At 33.2% G+C, this 20,830-nt stretch overlaps 1 protein-coding gene across 1 annotated transcript in view; it reads right to left on the bottom strand.

Annotated features, from left to right (window-relative positions):
* Window positions 1–20,830, bottom strand: part of CPNE8 (copine 8) — a 170,492-nt gene that overhangs the window by 116,409 nt on the left and 33,253 nt on the right. The window contains exons 4-5 of the mRNA XM_039882322.1: window positions 14,208–14,311; window positions 5,095–5,134 (exon numbers count right to left, since the gene is read on the bottom strand). Coding sequence (XP_039738256.1) covers window positions 5,095–5,134; window positions 14,208–14,311 — 144 coding nt within the window. The remainder of the gene's footprint in view (window positions 1–5,094; window positions 5,135–14,207; window positions 14,312–20,830) is intronic.

Below are 20,830 nucleotides of genomic sequence, written 5' to 3'. Positions count from 1 at the left end.
TAATACTAAAAATTTAAGAATTTGACCTAAAATCTTTTAAGTACTAGCGACCAAATAAAGTCATATTGAAAGGAGTTTCTTTCAAAATTATCAGAAGTGAGAATGAAAAAAAAAAGATTTTATTAACTCGAGGACTCTCTATTGCTACCAGATTCCTTTTGCAAAAGGTAAGTGCCTACACTTCACATGTGAATAGCAGTCTTTCTAAAAGGTTTGTTTTAACTTCACTTTGCAAAACGGGCAGGCAGGCAACCACACTTTTAAAAATTGTTTCCTCAGGGAATAAACCTAGTTTGTTTATTGGTTCCTCTGATCTTCCAAATGCCTTCTGAATTCCTTTTGGGTTGAATGAGTTATATGTTCCTTTACCTAAAAACTGTACTTAAATGCATTCAAATAAAGAAGGGCTTTTGTTGTGAAATTCTGACAGAAATTCAAGGCAGTCATCTTCAATAATTCTTGCAACACATTTCCTTCCTCTTTTGACATGCGTTATTCACTTATAAAATCAAGCACTTATTAACTAACTTACTAAATATATTGTAAAAAAATGGAAAGTAATGTACAGAAAACATTAAAATGTGAGCTAATATAAACCACAGGAACTATAGGAGGCTATATAATACTTTAGAAGAAAGATGATGAGAATCTGAACTAAGGCAGTAAAGCAAGAAAGAAAGAAGACAGAAAAGAAACAAGTCTTTGTTGGAACAGGATCTGTAACTCTGTTGGAACAGGATTTGGTAACTCTCTAGATGTGGTGTGTGAGACAGAAAGAGGGTAAGAAAGACTGACCCTAAAATACAAGGGGAGTGAGATGTTAAGCAATTCCACTTGAGATCATTAGTGCTCAGTTTTTATTCAGGCAAGGAAATATGGTTAAGATTCATAAAGAAGTGATGACTTAACAAGAAACATGAGTTCCAAAGTGACTGACTCAGGGTCAGAGTCTTCCAAAACCTCTCCTGGGATGGGGCTATCACTATTCTCAAAAGGCATCATTCCAGCCTTGAGTGGAATATCCCAAGTGGAACATCTCAGAGTCCCTGCCTTTGAAGGACGTGGATTTAATGTGCCTTAAGTTAAACACAATTTGATTCTCAGTTCCTTTTAAAAGGGTCTCTAGATCACTGTGTTATGGTGTTAAATAAGCCAATATTACATGTGCTGATTAATTTTTATTCTTGGTTGTTCAAAAACTAGATGTATCATTTTTAAATGAATTATTTTAGAAGTTTTACGTGTTTTTGTTATAAAAAGGACCAGCAAAACTGTATGAAAGTTTCAATAAAGTCCATCCCCATTGCTATAAACAAATCAACTAAAGAATGCAGCAAGCAAACAAATGAAAAAATTAGAGGTTGACGATATATCCAAGTTTCAACCTAACAGCTTTCTTTTCTAACAGAAAGAGGTTAAGGAAGACTGACCCTAAAATACGAGAGAAGAGAGATATTAAGCAATTCCACTTGAGAAGCAATTCCACTAAACAATTCCACTAAGTATAATCTGTTGAGGATAATTCTCAAGATAGATAATATACGCAGAAGAGCAAAACTGGGATGGAAAAGGTTATAGATTTTAGATATATTTGAGTTTTAGTCATCTGCAGAATATCTACCAGGTAATACCTAACAAACAGTTGGAACTTGGATTTACTGAGGTTACAGAAGGATAGAACCCTGGGAGTCATCAGGGTAAGACATAGAAAAATGGTTGAAATCTCCAGAGAAGAGTTTATATAGAGATAAGAGATAAAAATTGAAAATAAAGCCTTGAGAAATACTAATATTAAGGTATGAGAGAAGAAAAAGAAACTAAAAAATAATATATAATGAGTAAAAAGAGAGCTAGGAAAAGAAGGAAGGGAGAATTTTCCATGGAAGTTAAAGGAGCTGAGTATTTCAATAGTCAATTATGTCCAAAACGTGGGGAGGTGAAATGAAAACCAGAATACAGTAAAGCAAGCTGAAGACAGACTGAAACAGAAGTTATGATAGAAACCCAGGCTGTTCTGTGAAGACATATAATAATGAGAAGAGAGTAAAAAAGATATCACGAGGGTAAGCAGAGTCAAGATAAGAATTTTTACCATGAGGGAGACAAGAAACTTTTTCTATAGGGAAAAACAAAGCTATTCTAAAAAAGAAAAACACTTGAAAAGATATATACATTCATGTATTCTATAAGACATATCTCACCATTGACCAAACAAAAAGACAACCTACTGAATGGGAGAAGATATTCATCAATGATACATCCAGTAAGGGGATAACATCCAAAATATAAGGCACTCATACAACTTAACACCAAACAAACAAACAATCCAATTAAAAAATGGGTGGAGGACCACAATAGACATTTCTCCCAAGAGGACATACAGATGGCTAACAGACAGATTAAAAGATGCTCAACATCACTAATCATCAGGGAAATGAAAATTAAAATCACAATGAGATATAACCTCATACCTGTCAGAATGGCTATCATCAATAAATCAACAAACAACAAGTATTCCTTAAAAAATTAAAAACAGAACTACCATATGACCCATCAATTCCACTTTCGGGTATTTATCCAAAGAAATCCAAAACACTAACTTAAAAAGATATATGCACCCCTAAGTTTACTGCAGCATTACTTACAATAGTCAAGATATGGAGGCAACCAAAGTGTCCAAAAATAGACAAATGGATAAAGAAGAGGTGGTATATGTATAAAATGGAATATTACTCAGCCATAAAAAAGAATGAAATCTTCCCATTTGCGACAACATGGGTGGACCTAGATGATATTATGCTAAGTGAAATAAGTCAGACAGAAAGACAATTACCATATGATTTCACTTACATGTGAAATCTAAAACAAAACATAAATAAACAAACAGAACAGAAACAAACTCATAGATACAGAGAACAAAATGGTCGCCAGATAAGAGGGGGCTTCAATGAATGGGTGGAAAAGGTGAAAAAGATTAAGAAGTACAAATTGGCAATTATAAAAATAGTCACAGGGATGTAAAGTATAGCATAGGGAATATAGTCAATAATACTATAATAACTTTGTATGGTGTTAGATGGGTACTAGGCTTATCAGGGTAATCATCTCATAAGGTGCATAAATATCTAATCACTATGTACCAAGGCAACTATGCTGGTAAGAACTATGTGTTACCACTTGAACACTCACCCTCAAAATATCCAATCTCATGGAAATGTCCTTAACTGCCCAGTTACCATGCCCTCTGAAGATCAGTTTGGACAGGAAATGCGGAAGACAGATTCAGGGTGAGTGGGAGCTTGAGAAGTCTATGTCCAGCCAGGTTAGGGAGGTAACTTTCCCTACGTGCACAGCGATGAACAGAGAAACTTAGTCTGCAGAGTGAAGCAGAAGCTCAGAGAAAAGTCACAGTTCAAAGGATATGTGGAGAAAGAAAGAGAGAGAAAGAGAGAGAACGTGAGCAGGCACGAGAGAAATAGAGAAAATAGCTGTCTTGCTCCCCACCCACTGTGCTTGTTTCTAGCTGTAGTTCCCATAAAGGCAAGTTACACATCACATGAGATGCTCTAAATCCGTTTTATAAACCACCTATGTGTGAGATAAGTGAATGCATTTTCTTTCCTTACAACTAAATAATTGTTACTAAAAAATGAGTTTCTTTTCTGATTCTTCCAATGGAATCTAGAAAACTTACAATAAAAAACTATGGAAATTTTAAATGTCCAGCCACAATGCTATAAATCTTATCCTGGCGAGTAGGAAGGTGGCATGGCAACCACAATAAACTTTACTTATGGAAAGGAATGAGCTTATTAGAACATTTTTTTCAATTTGTAGAAAAGTCAATCAGACAGACTGTTCTGTGAATCTTTCTTCAAATGATTCTGCTCTGTGCTTCATAATAAAAATAAATATCAAAAATGTTCCTTTAATGAAAGAAAGGAGCAGTAAATTATGATTTTTACCACCATATCCAGTTTCCCCAAAACAGTCTCTGAGCTTGGGATTACCCCTATGTCCCTTCTCTTCTCTAAATTATGACATTCCCTCTCTAAATTATACTGGAAAATATATATATGTATAAGCATATGTCATATGCAATTATATATAACCATATATCATATATGATGACATACAATTACATATATATTATATTCTAGTTAGTAACCTACAACAGTGCAAAAGTGGAAAGTCTCACCCTCCTAAGCCTCTGGGCATGTCATTAGTCTAGCTGGCCTCTCAACCCGGGCACAGCTGCCAATTCTCCACCTTATGTACTCAGATTTCACTTGGCACCTAGTTAAGCCCCTTTCAGAATGCTCTTTTCACTCCCATTGAGCCCTTCCTACTAGGTCTGGCCTAATTCCAATCCCACAAGTTAATAACCAAGCTGATTGGGAGCACCAGTACTTGGCCAGACGACCTCACTCCAGTCCCTTCCTTCCCACCTCCACCTCTTTATCTGTGTAGCTCTGACAGCCACTGATGCTCCTGAATCTACAAACTCCCCAGGTAATGGTTGTTGCCTGGTGAATAGAGCTCTTAACAAAAGAAGAATGGATAGATCAGGACTCAAAAAGAACAGAAGAGACAGAGGACAGATGCTATGCCTATCTTACTTATTCTGTACCCTAAGAAACTGGCATGGGGCCTGGAGAAGGTACTTAGAAAAATATGGTTGAAGAAATGAACTGCAAGGACAGCAGAATAGCAAGTCACTCTGCCTGCACTTCCCATTCTCTCAGATGTGACACCTCCCAGAAAGACACAGGTTCACTATTTCATTGTTATGGATCCAACTTGGATCCAACTTCGAACATTACAGGGAACTGAGATGATTTCTTTAAAAATTAAAATGAAAGAAAGAAAGTAAAACGGAGAGAAAGACTAACCCAGGATAAGAAGATATCTTTCTTTTATTAAGCTCCTCCAAGTGTTACTCAAGGGTCTTTTTAAAATATTACTTATTTTCTATGACAATTATGAAAGTTATGGACATGTAATTTTAATAATAAATCAACATAAATATCAATTATAAATCACTATATTGTAACTTATGTAATCATCACAAAAAACATAAAAATATTAACTTACATGTTTGGACAAGTTGGGGCTCTTTGAATCAACATCATACCTAAAAGATTAAAATATAAAACTCAAATTATTTCCACAAAATACAGCTAGATAAAAATATCAGTATTTCAAAAAAAAAATAAATAATATAAAATTGAATCAAAATTATGCCAATGGGGAGAAAAACTTAGCAAATTTAGAAGTTTCTCATATGCTATGGTCTATATGCTAATGGCAGAATTCATAATACCTGAGGGGTCGTTTTATTTCACAACCTAAGTAGAAGTCCAAAGTTTCAGTCATCAGTTCTGCTGTTTGATAAAACGAGTTTAAAGTTTCTCTTTCCCGTGAATCAATAGTATTCTAATACTGTTCAAAATTCTCTAAAACCTGAAATTCTTCTTCTCTGGACACCATTCAAAAGTAAGCAGGAGCTGGTAACAAGCTGTCATTTGTGTACATTTGAATTCTTACTTAATATCTTAAATGCTGTTGTTAAATTTGAATTCAGCTAACAAGACATTACTTTTCCCAGTCACAGGACCTGGGGAAACCCTGTATGTTACAGAAAGGAAAATGTATTTACTTAGGAATATTGCATGTCCTGTTCTAAACCAGTTGGTACCAAAAATGATTTCTTGGAGAGATTCTAGGAAAACATCACTATCACTTTAGAAACCCCTCATTTTAAAGAATTCGTAGAAATGGAAAGATCACTAACAGTCAAATCAACCTCAGTTTGCTGAATTCTTGAATAGAAAATACTTGTACAGGTTCCAGTCTTTCTCTCAAATCATATTCCTTTCACATTCTTTGTGCATAGCTTCCTATCAAAAATTAACTGCCTTTTTGTAAGGTTAATTAAAGCCTTCCCTCTCAGATAACAAAAATGTTTTCACAAAGAAACAAAGCATCTCAATCAATAAAAGGCCAAGAATCAGAGTTCTCTGAGTGTAGTGATCCTGGGCAGAGGTGCACTTATTCCCTACAAAGAATGTTTACCAAAGATTGGCTTTAAAATTATCACTGCAAATACCTGCCTCAGAAGAATTACAAATTACTCGGTTTCACATCAAGGCATGCTGATCACTCTCAACAGCTATAACCCAGAATTTTAAATCAGCAAATTATCAACATCTACTGAAGACCTACAGATGTTATTCAAGACAATTTCTTTAAGGATAAGATTGAAATTAACAACTGTAGCAATATCAAAGTAGAAACATAACTGTTCTGGTTCCTTCCCAAGAATCAGTCCCGGAAACTGTTTTCTATAAAGGGTTTAGTATGCACTAGAGAAAAACAACATGGTATGTTCAGTAAAAAGAAGCAGAAAGAAAAGTTTATATTTTCATCATGAAGATTTACCTTCAAATACAATCCTCCTTCATTGTCTTTAACAATGGCCTTTAAATGCTATTATCTCAAAAATAGGTAATTTACAGCATACACCTGAAGGCTTTAGATAATATGTTGAATTATGATATGCATTCAAAATAACCATGATTTTTCTTTTAGTGGAATTTTCCTTCTAACTTTTCTAAAAGTATCAAGACTTACCCTGGTCTTTACCCTCACAGGTCGGAACATAAACACTGCACCCTAAATGGTTATAGTGCGTGTGTGAGTGCGTGCTTGCATGTGTGTGTGTGTGTGTGTGTGTGTGTGTGTGGGTGTTTATGAGTGCCATATGCTCAAGGAAGAGACAATACATGGCAAAGCAGGAAGCTCAGCAGTTTACTCCCAGGAGGGTGTATCCCACTGTGCCTAAATTTACTAAGGGAAATTTTGTAAACAACTTCGTCCTACTATTGAAATCTTTTTTTTTTTTAGAGTACTAAATTGGTAGTAACTGATTTGGGTGGATCCTAAGGGTTATGTTTCCTATTTCACAGTACAGATGTTGACTGGAATTATTCCTGTGTTCTCGAATTCCAACTAAGGTACAAAGTTGAAAATAAAAGATGCTAAGTATCCCCATGCTTAGCTCAGAGCTGCCAATGAGCTGATGAATCCTCGCATTAGGGTCAGACCCTCTCCACAAAGCTTACTCGTAAAGTAACAGGTTATTCCCTACGTCTTGGGAGGGCAAGAGGAGGTTCTTTCCACTCTCCAAAGCCACGTGAAAGGGAGCCCGAAAATTTAGGGTGTTTGTGAGAAGGGGCGAACAGCATCTGGTTCCCCAGTCAGCTATAGGTAGTCAGCTATAGGTAGCCTGTAGGTAGACCCTTATTCTGTAAATGAAGAGCATGTCTGGTAACAGTCTTAGAAAGTGCCTTCTGAGAGCTGAGGTACAAGGAACAATGTCTTTTTTAGAACAATGTCCTTCCTTCATAATGAGGAAGGCATGCCGGGTGCTTGCTTAGGTCCCTTGAGGCCAGTACCCTTTAAAGACTAGATTTTTCAGGAGGTAAGAGACCCACATCTCTGCCTTCCAACTTTCCTACCTTTCTGCTCTTCCATCTCCCTTCTCTCCTGCAAATAGCTGAGACAATAGCTCCAACTGAAGGGAGAGGAAGTGAATTAAGTTTGAGATTAAAGTTTTAAAGTGAAGAGTACATAATGATTAACAAAATGAGATGGTTCCAATAAACAAAAGTGACTGAAAAGTCATGAAATTAGATCATGGCATTGTTAAGGGAGATTTTAACCAATATGGAAAACTGGGATTAGAGTTGAGACAATTATTGGAAGAAATAAAATAACTTATTTTCCCCCAAAGTGTTGATATCCTTCGAAAATAGATAATAACATTCTGTAATTATCACTATTTTATTCACCAATAAAAAAATAATTTGCTAGGTAAGTCAAACCCAGGTATATACATATAACTCCCTTGTTGGTGTTCTGATCTAAATGGAAAAACAAGAGTGAAAAGAGTTATATCTCATTTTTCCTAATTCCAGCATATACTATGTAGTGATATGGCTACCCACACTTCTTGCTCAAAGACATTTTTGTACAGCTGTGCTGCCAATAATATAGTTTTCAACAGTGACAACAGTGATTTATTTTTGGTGTGATAATTATAACAAAATAAATGCCAAAGTTTATGACTTTATCTGTGAGATATATATATATATATATATATATATATATATCACATATATATATCTCATGATGATAGCAACTATGTCTCTTGAATGAATAAGTAATAAATTAGATCAAAATGGCAAAATTTTAAAATTCACAGTTGATAAACTAATTTTAAAAATATATCTCAAGTATATCACAGTTACAATAATAATTACTGTGGATTAATCAGAAGTTACAGGAATTTGGGCCAGTGGTGCTAGGAATACATACTCATTCATATTTATTTTCTCTCTCACTTTCTCTCTCTCTCTCTCTCTCTCTCTCTCTCTCTCTCTGTTATTACAATTTTCTATCAGCATTGAAAGGTAAATTTAAAAAAAGCTCTTGAAAGTCATTTCTCAAACTTTCCATAATAATTGTTTAGATCGCACACTTTCAAAGCTACTTTTTTTTATTGTTTTTTAGAACTTTGTAAAATCAATGGACAGATTACCTAAATAACAAACAATTCTGAAAACCATTTATATCTATCTGTTGGCCAATTTAGACTACCATATTCTTCGGTACTGCTATTCCCCAAGGGGATATGTAAATATTTTGGAGGATTTGTGGTAGTTCCCTGGGTGATGCTGGTTGGACTTAAAGGTAATTTTATGGTCTACTTTATCCTTTTTTAATTTTCCAAATTTCTACAATGCACATTCTTCCTAAGAATAACACATTTCTAAGACAAAATTTTAAGAACGATCATAGTTAAGCATAATAGATAACTACATACACATAACTAATGAACAATTACACTGTTTTCCACACTTATTTAAATAGATATGCTAGAAAAATCATAATGTAAAAAGAAAAAAAGCCTTCTCTCACAGGTTAAAAGTGTTATGAGAGATATTCTAATAAATGGGAAATCAAAAGGAATTAATTAAAGTGATATTAAAACTATTACATGAACTAAGAGAACATGCTTATAGCTTTTCTTCATAATCTCTCGGCATCCCTTCCTCTGGCTCTAATTGTTTGAATTTTTTAGAGCTCATATAAAATTGAAATAATGTTATTTGAATCATATTCCTGAAATTAACCAAATACACTCCAAAGGTAAAGTGATACTTACTTAATTCAGTTTTGCAATATGCTTTCACATTTTGAACATTATACAATATCTGTGAAAATTACTATATTTTAAAAAAAAAAATAAGTGAAGAGGATAAAATATATCAATGTACCTAAACTAATCTGTTACTTTATTTCTTCTTGTCACACTCAGAGAAAATAAAATAATACAAGATGCTCCCATTCCAATCAAACATAATAATTTCCTAGGTAGTTTTATTTACTTAGATTAAATATGTTTTAATATGTTATTATTTTCAATGTGCAGTGGAATACGTCAAACATATACTTGGTATTAGATAACCAAGGCAAAAATAAAAATATCCAGTTTAGGCATTATTTTTAATCTTCATAAAATTTTAGAAATTCAGGTTTTGTACCATTTAATTATAAAATATTATAGGCAAAATTTGACTCAGTGTTGAAATGCACAGATCCCTTGAACATTTTAAATTTTCTGGGCCTTGGTTTTCTCATTTATAAAAATTAGATAATTCCACCTCAGAAATTTGTCTGGTGGATTAAATATGGTTACATATGTGAATGAGTCTATTATAAACAATGATTAAGAGCAATAGTATTAATATTGTAAATCAGCTCGTTTTGAATGTGCTTATAAAACATATACTAACTGCAAACTTCATAAACTTCTGTAATTATTTCATTTAATTTATAAATAATTGAAAGATATTAGTAACAAACATTTTCAACCATCTAATCATTTCCTCCTTCCATATTTCTACCAGTAAGTGTACTGAAGTCTTTCTTTTATAATTCCCTGACACACATACAGTAAAGTTAAGAAATATCATTATCATCAACTATAGAAAAGTACATTAAGTTCTATCAATGCCCTAACTTCCTTCCTATTTTTAAGTCTTTCCTTGTCCATGCTAAGCATACTTAGTAAGCTTGACAAACATGATATAAGTATCAGGTGTCTTCCTAACCTAATATATTCTCCTTTGGACTCACTAATTTGTTAAAGTGATTCTTAAAATGCTATTTGGCATAACAGACATAATATTTAAATGACTAAACAGCACCAACTTTAATGGAATTACATTTCTTGAACTGGACACTCCTTAAAATCCATTAGCTTCCATAGTCTCACCTTCAGTATTAATGAGCACATGGTCACTAGCCTCTGTATACAGGGAAATTTTTCTTTACCTTCACCTCTCCAGAATGACTAGCCCAGCTCTTAAATTTTGCTCAATGTTCTACTGACTAATATTTGCTTACTATCATCCTTTTGAGAGCACTATTTCCTCTCTTTTCATTCTACTTGTACAATTCTAGAACAGCCACAGTTATAAATATCAAGTGATGAATAATAAGCAGGACACAGATTGAAGAGGCTAGCACAAGGAAGGTCAAAACGAGACAACAGTGTGGGAAAGTGTGTGAGTACAGTCATCTGGCAGCAGCTGCTCACGTTAGTGACAGGGGCCTGTTGGCAGACAGCAACCAAAACAAAACAGAAGTGGTGCTAAAACATAGGCAAGGAGTTCAAAGAACTAAGAAAGCTTATAGGACACTAAACTGGCCTCAAAAATTAGAACCAAGCAGTGAATATTCATGTCCATATCTTTTCACCCTAAAATTTGACTCTAATTTATCTTCTAAATGTGCAAAAAAAAAAAAATCGCATACAGGGATACTCACTGCAAAATTACATGTAATAAGTAAGAAGAGGAGCAACCAAACTGTCCATCAGTAAATGTTTGGTTAAATAAATTGTAGTTTTTCAAACAATGGAAATTATACAGACATTAAAATGAATAAGATATGTATAGTGACAAAGACAGACTTTTTTTTTTTTGGTATTGGGATAATAGCAAACTTTCACTTTTTAAATGCCTATATTATTTAAAGTTTATAATAAATATTTATTGCTTTTAAATGAAAGAAAACAATACAGATAAATGTGAAAGAAGAAATAGAGAACAAAGAATCATGAAATAGTGGCTGGTTTTAGGATAAAGTCTGAAACTAGAGGTAAAAAATTAAGGGGGTACCACACTGGTCTAAGATAAAAGGAAAATTCATTTAAAAAGTTACTATAAAGGCCCTGAACAATGGGACAATGAAACCACATTCTACATGATTTATATATCTGTTTTTAAATAAAAACACTATGTACAATTTCCAGGACACACATGGTCAGGAAATCAATACATTCCACTATCAGCTTTTTTTTCTCATGAGACTCATTTTTATTACTTCGAAATGGGTTTCAAGAAAATAAAAACAAAATGGGGCATAAGAATTTTTATTCGATAATAACACTGAATACTCAGAACTTCTACAACTCTTGAAGGAAAGGGGCTAGTATAAAATTCTCTTTTTTTAAAGAAGTACTGCAGATTATTTTAGTGCACAAATTTTAGAGAAAAATGAGAAAGATTACTAACAGTAGAGGCCTTTTTTTTTACATTAGGGGGCATATTATGAATTTTTCAAATAAAATTTTAAAAATCTTTATAAATCATGACATAGTATACTTTGTTGTTTTCAGCTATTAAAATAAGACTTATCTTTTAAATACTTGTGATGTTCATAAACTCTGTTTTAATATATTAAAGGACATACTATAATGTGTTATACTTTTCCATTTCAATAGATTTCCTTTTAACAATATCCAAACACTTCAACAACCACCACAGTTTACTTCTGTGGAACAAAAACTCAATAATAATATAAACAGACTGACTCCAGATTCTCTGTAAACAGGGAGTCAATCTTAATGACAATATTTTAACATGCCTGATTCAGCAGCAAAATAACAAGAATATTAAAAACATAAAAAATTCTGGCTCTAGCATTCTGGGTCTTGGAAATATAAGGCCATGAAGTGATAAAAAGAAACCATTGTTAGCAGAGATCCATGTACTATATACAAAGAAGCAGCTGAGAGAAACTTAATCTGTGAGACGTCCACCATGGAGTAGATGAGATCACCCTGGAGTATGTGCAGAACTTGTAAAAAACCCACTGAGGCACAGAATGGTTGAAAGAATGTTCATATGTACTGCCCAGCATTTCTACATAGTTAAATTTTTCACTTATTTTTTTCATTAAACATAGCCAAAAACCTATAGAATTCAAAGCAGTGCTGGCGACAATGCTCAGGGAAGACTCTAAACAGAATTTATCTGGTTTCCTGCCAATATAATATAGTATTCAGTGCAATCATAGGACTCAGTCTTATGTTATAAAAATTGCCTTTAAAATTAATTTTTTTAAATTCAAGTTTCACCTAAAATTTATATGGAACCACAAAAGACCCCAAATAGCCAAAGCAATCTTGAGAAATAAGAACAAAGTTGAAGGTATCATGTTACCTGATATCAAACTATACTACAATGTTACAGTAATCAAAACAGCATGGTACTGGCATAAAAATGGACACATAGATCAATGTAACAGAACAGAGAACCCAGAAATAAACCCACTTCTATATGGTCAATTAATCTATGACAAAGGAGACAAGGATATGCAATGGGGTAAATATATTAAAGGACTATTTCAGTCTATTCAATAAATGATGTTGAGGAAAATGGACAGCTACATGCAAAAAAAAAAAGTGAAATTAGACCATTTTCTTATATCATATACAAGAATAAACTCAAAATGTATTAAGGACTTAAATATAAGACCCAAAATCATAAAATTCCTAGAGGAAAACATAGGCAATAAACTCCCAGTAATATTTTTTGGATGTATCTCCTCAGGCAAAAGAAACAAAATAAAAAATAAATAAATGAGACTACATCGACCTAAAAAGTTTCTGCACAGCAAAGGAAACCACCAACAAACAAAAAGACAATTGAGAGAAGATATTCACCAATGATACATCTGATAAGGGGTTAATATCCAAAATTTATAAAGAACTAATACAACTTAATACCCGCCCCCCCAAAAAAAATCCAATTAAAAAATGGGCAGAGGACCTGAATAGACATTTCTCTCAAGAGGACATATAGATGGTCATTCGACATATGAAAAGAAGTTCAAGATCACCAATGATCAGAGAAATACAAATTAAAACCATAATGAGATATCACCTCACACTTGTCAAAATGGCCATCATCAATAAATCAAAAAACAAGTGTTGGCGAGGATGTGGAGAAAAGGAAACCCTCCTCATGCATGGTTGGTGGGATTGAAAACTGGTACAGCCACTATGGAAAACGATATGGAGGTTCCTCAAAAAAATTAAAAAGAGAACTATCTTATGACTCAACAATTCTACTTCTGAGTATTTGTCCAAAGAAATCCAAAACACTAATTTAAAAAAATATATGCACCCTTACGTTCATTGTAGCATTATTTACAATAACCAAGATATGGAAGTAACATAAGTGCCCATCAATAGACAATTAGATAAAGAAGAAGCAGTACATATATATATATATACAATGGAATATAACTTGGCCATCAAAAAATAATGAAATGTTACAATTTGCCACAACATGGATGAACCTAGAGGGTATTGTGCTAAGTGAAATAAGTCAGAGAAAGACAAATACCACATGATCTCACCTATATGTGGAATAAAGAACAATATAAATGAACAAACAAAACAGAAACAGATTCACAGATGCAGAGAACAAAGTAATTGTTGCCAGATTTAGGTTGGGGGAAGGCCGGGAGAAAAAGGTGAAGGGAAGAAGTACAATTGGTAGTTACAAAATAATTCTGGAGATGTAAAGTACAGGATAGGGAATATAGTTAATAATATCGTAATAACTATGTATGGTACCAGGTGGGTACTAGACTTACTGGGGTACTTCATAAATTATATAAATGTCTAACAACTATGCTGTACACCTGAAATTAATATAAAATAATATTGAAAACATTTTTAATTAAAAAAATAAAAAGCTACGTGCAAACTCCTTTCAACAAGTAAAAATAAAATAAACTTTGAGAAGGTTAAAAAAATAAAAGAAAAAAGTTTTAGAAGAACTTACAAGTCAAAACGAAGATTCTCTCTTTCTTCAAAAAAGTAGTCCAGAATAAATTTTCTTACAAAATCCGGATTTAATGTATTATCAATTACTTCAGTCCTTCCAAACTGTTGATAAAGAGAGAGAGTTTAAAATCAAGCCTTCCTCAGTTACTTATTACAGTATAGTACTTAGTATTAACATAGTTCCTTGAAAATATAGGCAATAAATATTCAAGTGATGATAAAATAAATTTTTTAGAGAGCAAATCATTTACTCTTATTTACTCGGGAAAATCAGAAAATGGGCGCTGAGTTCATTCAAATTACTAGAAAAGCAGCTCCTGAAATTTCATACAACAAGCTATAACACTCTCCCCTCTTCTCCCACTTAAAAGTCAAATCCTTTTTTAATCAAAAGAAGTTATTTCTACCTTAAATTTAAATTTATCACATATGTTTTGCCTAACTAGGCCAAGGAACACATATTCTTACAGTTGGAGGGGTCAAAGTATCCATAAACAAGCAGTCCTCTGCACAAAACTAATTAGCCTCATTTTGGAAAGATAATCTATTAACACACGTCAATCATTTCTTTTTTGTTTTATTTCATTTTAATTCTTGTGGTATCTGAGCAGCCAAAATGGGACCTATGATTCTTACAAGGTTTTAAGCTAGTGAATTGCACTTTTGCACAGAAAAAAAAAGTTTCTCCACCATAAGAGAAATGGAAACCAAGAAATAAAACTTCACATCTAGTCCTTCTTTTCAATGTGAAGGGAGGCCATTAGGTATTGTCTCCTAAGATAAAGCAGAAATATAAACTTCTCCATTTTTGTATCAGGCTTACATTTTTCCCCTCCTACTGCCATGGAATTCTAATAAGGAAAGTTAACTTTTGGTTCTGAACAGCATTACCATGCTGTCTTATCAGAGAACCAACTTTTATTAAAGTTCAATGAAAATCTATCCTTTTAATAGGAATAAAAGAAATGTACTCATCCACTAAAAGTGAAGGTCATGAGCTTACATAGATTTTGATAATAAAACTATGGTACAGGATATTGATGACAAAGGACTTACTATGGCTATTGTTAATTACCCATAAATGAACAAGTTTGCAGAGGCTTATGTACTGGACAATATTTTATAATCATGGACCAATATCATACAGACAAATCATAACCCAGGTAACTAGTTCAACATTTCCGAAATACTAAACATTTACTTTGAACAGTTATCATTATAGCCATCATTTTTTCAGCTATCATTTTTTGAGCACCTACTTGGTTCTCTTTTCACCCATTACATTAAATCTTTACCATAACCCTCAAAAGTTGGCTTTATTTGTCTCATTTTATAGATGAGAAAATTGAGGCAGAGGATCCCAACCTCAGTCACTGGCTACAAAAGCTACGTTCTTTCTAGAACTCTCGTCTATTTTAGCATAGTACATGTTAGGCTCTGGATAGATTCAACAATGAGCCTATCCACAGTTTCCAATTTTAAGAGAATGGAAACAAGAGCATGTACCTAATAACCACAGGCTGGCAATGTCCACGCACCCCAAAAGAGCAGCGCAGAGGTCAAGGAGTACAAGTCTGAACCAGAGAGAGCCTTAGCCTTTCCAGACTTTTTACTGCCTAAAGATAAAATGATACCCAGACCAGAGCAGAGAACATCAAATTGGCAAATGCATAATACTCTCAAAGAGAAACTCAGCTAGTATTCATATTCCCCAGTGTCCAAATCCTTATTGTGGATTTTAGCCCATACTCACACTCAGAGGGGAGAAGACAGAGTGAAAATTCCCCTGGGCAAACTCCACTGAATTGCAAATCGGCAATTCCCAAGGGCCTATGAGCCATTAAAAATCCACAAGTCTATTTCTTAGGAAACACTGGCTTGTCAGCAATATGTGTGGCCGAGTATACTCTGCTATCTCAAGTAAGGATTATATTTAGCCATCAAAATTTTAGCTAATCTTCTATCAATTATGAACATCTATTACAATATGCCTTCTGACACATAGCCCTGAAATTGCTTTTGACGCTATCACCAGTAACCTTTGTACTGCTAAATCCAGTGGTCACTTTTTGGCCCTCCTCGCACTAGTTTGAGCAGTAGCATTGACACAGCTGTCCATTCCTTCCTTTCTAAAGCTGTCTTATCTGGCTTTTTGATAGCACACTCTCCCATTTTTCTCCTCATGGATTCTCAGGCATATAATCTCTCATCGTCAGAGCACAGTTCTGAGCCCTCTTCATCTGTCTATGTTCACTCTTCTGTTAGGTTATTTTATCTTCTCCTTTGGCTTTAAATCCCATCTATACAATGATAATTTCCAAATGTGTATCATCAGCCCAGACTCACCTGAGTATTGTCTTACAAGCCCCTCAGAACTATCATCTAAATTTTAAATATTTATTTTATACCACAACCACCACCCCAATCCTGGTCCTTACCAAGTCCACCCCTTTTCAATAAATGATACCACCATCCACTTGATTCCTTAGGCCATAAATGGGAGCCATCCTCCTCAACTCCTTTTTAACCTACCAACTCCTGTTCATGATCAATTCATAGATTGTCCATTCCAACTCCAAAACACATCTCACAGCTCTTTACTTCTCCCCATAGTTCCTATCAGCTCAATGCAAGCTTTTCATCTTTCTCATGGACTACCTCAAGGGCCTCCCAACTCATATCTCTGCATAATTACTATTGTTCAGTCTCTAACTCATCCTCCATATAACATCCAGAGCATTCTTCTGAAAAATGTAAACAAGGTCATGAAATTTCACCACTCTAAGAGTCTTTAAAGCTTTCCCGTAGTACTTGGAATCTCTTTTCTTTGGTCTACGGGACTTGGCCCCATCTATCTCTTTAACTTCATCATGGGCCAGTATTCCTCTCTTTCTCTTTGCCCCAGCCAGATGGCTTTCATTCAGGTCCCTTTACACATCAAACCTTTCCCATCTTATGGCCTTTGCACATGCTATTTCTTCTTCCTAGAATGCTCTTAACTCCAATCTTGCATAGCTGACTTTTTTTTATTCTTTAAGCCTCTGCTTAAATGTCAGCATTCTGGCTCTGTATAATAATCACTCTAAAGTTGGTCTCGACCCTAAAATTATTCTCCTTCTAAAAAGCTGTTTATTTCCTACATAAAACTTATACTTTAGAATTATATTTTTATATATTTGTTTGTTTTATATTACCCTCACTAAACAGTTAAGCTCCACAAAAGCACAAGACATACATATCTGTTTGATTGACACCTGTACAAAATTAAATAAATGATTAACTAAAGCAGATTTGCAATATCTTGTTCAGAGAAAAAAATTTCAAGGATAATGTATAGTATAGTACTAATTTTGATTAAAATATATTTATATATACATATAAACATAGAAGATAGCATAGCAGAATGTAGAAATTATTTTCTAATGTTTTTATATGAATGTCTAGGTTTTCTTAATTTCTTGCAATGACTATATTTCATTATAGAATAAATAGAAGCAGTGCTTAAACAAAAAGTTTACATTAATGCAAGTATTGCTTATATTAATTTTTTCTATAATGAAAAGTAGAAATTGGCAATAAGAAATCCACCAATACATTATGACGAGTTCAGCTCATGGGAAATACGTTGATTCTTTCCTAGATGCTGGAATATATTAGCTATCAATCAAGTGATTAATCTTTTTGACTCAAAATAAAATTTGTCTTAGCTAATGCCTTATATTACTAAATAAAGCTTTTCTAATTCCTTGGAAAAAGATGCATATAATGCAGATCAGAAGAGAGTAAAACTTTGAGGAAAGACAATTATTAATAATAATTATGATGATGTATACCCAGAAACAGCTACATTTGAAAGAACTGCAACTTGTATCCTAAAAAGTCTCTTTCTGAATATCTACAATACTGGATTGTCAGAAGCATCACTAAACTAATTACAATAATCTCTGACACATTGAACATATCCATTGTGGACAGTCAAGCACTTTTACAGAATTATACAGTATTAAGTTTCATCATCTCGTAATTAGGAAAAAATGTTCTTTTGATTACCTAGTGTGAAAGTTGTCAGTCATTTGAAAAAAGTACGTAAACTTAGTTTTGTTAGAACCTAAAACATTGTTTCTTGTAAAACTTTAAGCAAAAAATAAAAAACAATTCACGATTAAGTTTTTGAAAGTTTTCCTTTGTTTTACGTTGGAGCTAACTGGATAAATATGTACTTTTCTAATGTAGGAACAAATCTTGAAGAAGTGATAAAATGGAAATACTCCTGATTTCTAAATCGACTAATTGTTAAACCGCTTCAGAGGAGCAGTACTACAAAGAACATTCATCTATTTATGGCACCAAGTGGATGAACTCCGTTTTGAGAAAAATGTTGAGAAGGGTTTAATGTATTGTGAAGGCCCAGAACAACAACTCAGTATCATATTCATTTTTCAACTGAAGTAAAAGTGATGAAGGAAGAAAGTCATCTGGACCAGCACACATCTTTAATTTGGTTTTTATATTAGAATTAAATCTTAGTACCAAAGATATACAGAAGACAGTGTCCACAGGTTAAACGAGAAGACTAGATGAACTGAGTAGTGCAGACAATTAACATAAGTTCAATAAAAAGAACCTCAATTTAGTACTATACATATTTAACTGGTATTAAAGATACCAAGGGGAAGTGAATGTGCACATGTACGTGCACAAACCCAAAACTGAAGATTCACATTCTTATTCAATTCCTCTTCGAAGTTAAACACTATATTACCAGAGAATCCATGGACTTTTTTCTCTAAGAGAAAGAGATATAGTTCTGTCATGTAACTCATTACCCAAGACATTTTTTTTTTAACAAATCAATGATCTGAAATTCATTTAATTATAAGAAGACAAGTAGAAAGTCTGAAGGCTTTATCTAGATCTTACATTATTAAAGATCAATGAGATGTAGCTATAAATGCAGATATGTATGTACACACACAAAGAGAGACAGAGAAAGAGAGAAAAGTAAAGCAACTTCCCTCAATTCTAATATCTTGGTTAAGATAGAATATTTCACATAAAAGTCTTTCTTTCACTTTTTAGGATCTTCTATTTTTAGGAATAAACCTAAATTATTAACCATCAAAAAAAGGACATCTTGGTCATGTCTATGTAATTGCCACACATAAGATATAGAAAGGACTAAACTCCATCCATTTTTAAAATTAGATTACAGTATTTTAAAACCTTAGTTAAAACATTTTAATATTAAATTATACTCTAAAAAATAATCATATTTTAAGGAACTGCTTTTACCATGTCTCTGCTTGCTATGTTTTGCTATATAAAGAGAAAAAAACTCAATTTATCCAGGAGATAAATTGTTTTTATTTATGTTTAGTTTTTCATTTATGTGAGACAAAATATTTTTACATAAAATAGGCAGATTATTATTTTAATTATTTTACATTAAATTATTTCAAATTATATTGCCCAATTATTTTAAATTAGATTATCTTATTTAGGTGGCTATCTAAATTCAATTGAAAATAAACTTGAAAAATGCATTCATATCCAACTCTGATGCTTTTGGATATTTAAAAACAGATTTACGCACAAATGAACAAATGTTGTTGACTGACATTAACTAAAAAGTAGTCAAAAATGTATTTTACATACTTAACACTAACTTTTGCTCAATTTCTAAGAAATCCTTCAAATTAATAATTCCTGGACCTTTAAGAATTATTAAATTCTATTATTGCCTTTCTTAAGTTCGTGAAACACACTTTCTCCCCTTCTGGAAATTATTCTATTATGTAAGAAATTATTATGTACACAATTTCAGTACTGAGATTCTTAAATTCTCGGTGCTTATTTTTATGACTTTTAGTCAGTTTGTTTTGTTGAGATTTTTATAGGAAAATAGAAACATTACAAATTAAATCTGAGAATTATTTTCATTCAAAAGTGTTCATAACAAACTTTTAGTTCTGTCAATGGCAAATTAAATTGTTTCAGACCAAGTGTTACTTGAAAAGTTGAACAAAATAGTAAAGTAATCTTTTTGGAGGCACCAGAGAGCGTATAAAAACTTGTAAGTTGTGAAAACAAAAACCTAGAGGAAAGAGAAGCCAGAAGAGGTACCCTGCAGGGTCCTACATTTCAAAAAGAAAAGCCAAGCTGAGCAGCGATTTCCAGTCTCATCAAACTAGGCAAGACAACGGAGTTTTTAAAAATCCATGAAGAGGTTATATGCACACACATTCTATATTTTCCTTTCCCTTGTCAATATGTTTAAATTTTGAAAAAAGATGGATTTAAAAAATAAGGCAACAGAGGCTTTGGATTGAGTATGTATCAAGGAGTAAGGATGAATCAATCAGAAAAGCATTGCTCAGGAGCAATGAAGCTTGGCTTCGAGTCAGTCAAATCTTTAACTGAATTAAGGTGAATTTTTCCTAGTATAGTTGTCTCCCCAGAAGCAAAAGTAAACCCACACTGGAAAAATATGAAATCATCCAAAGCCTCAAGTTATCTCTAAGTTTTCCTATTCAGTATTCAGCAATTATTGTCAGGCGTGAGGACTTCTGCCTCCAGCTGTAATGGAGTCACTCCTAACAGACTAACAATACTCCTGCTGAG

The sequence above is a fragment of the Pteropus medius genome, unplaced genomic scaffold, assembly GCF_902729225.1.
Source record: "Pteropus medius unplaced genomic scaffold, Ma_sr-lr_union100, whole genome shotgun sequence".
Lineage (NCBI taxonomy): Eukaryota > Metazoa > Chordata > Mammalia > Chiroptera > Pteropodidae > Pteropus > Pteropus medius.
The sequence above is the reverse complement of the archived record's forward strand: the minus strand, read 5'-3'. Positions and strand labels throughout refer to the sequence as shown.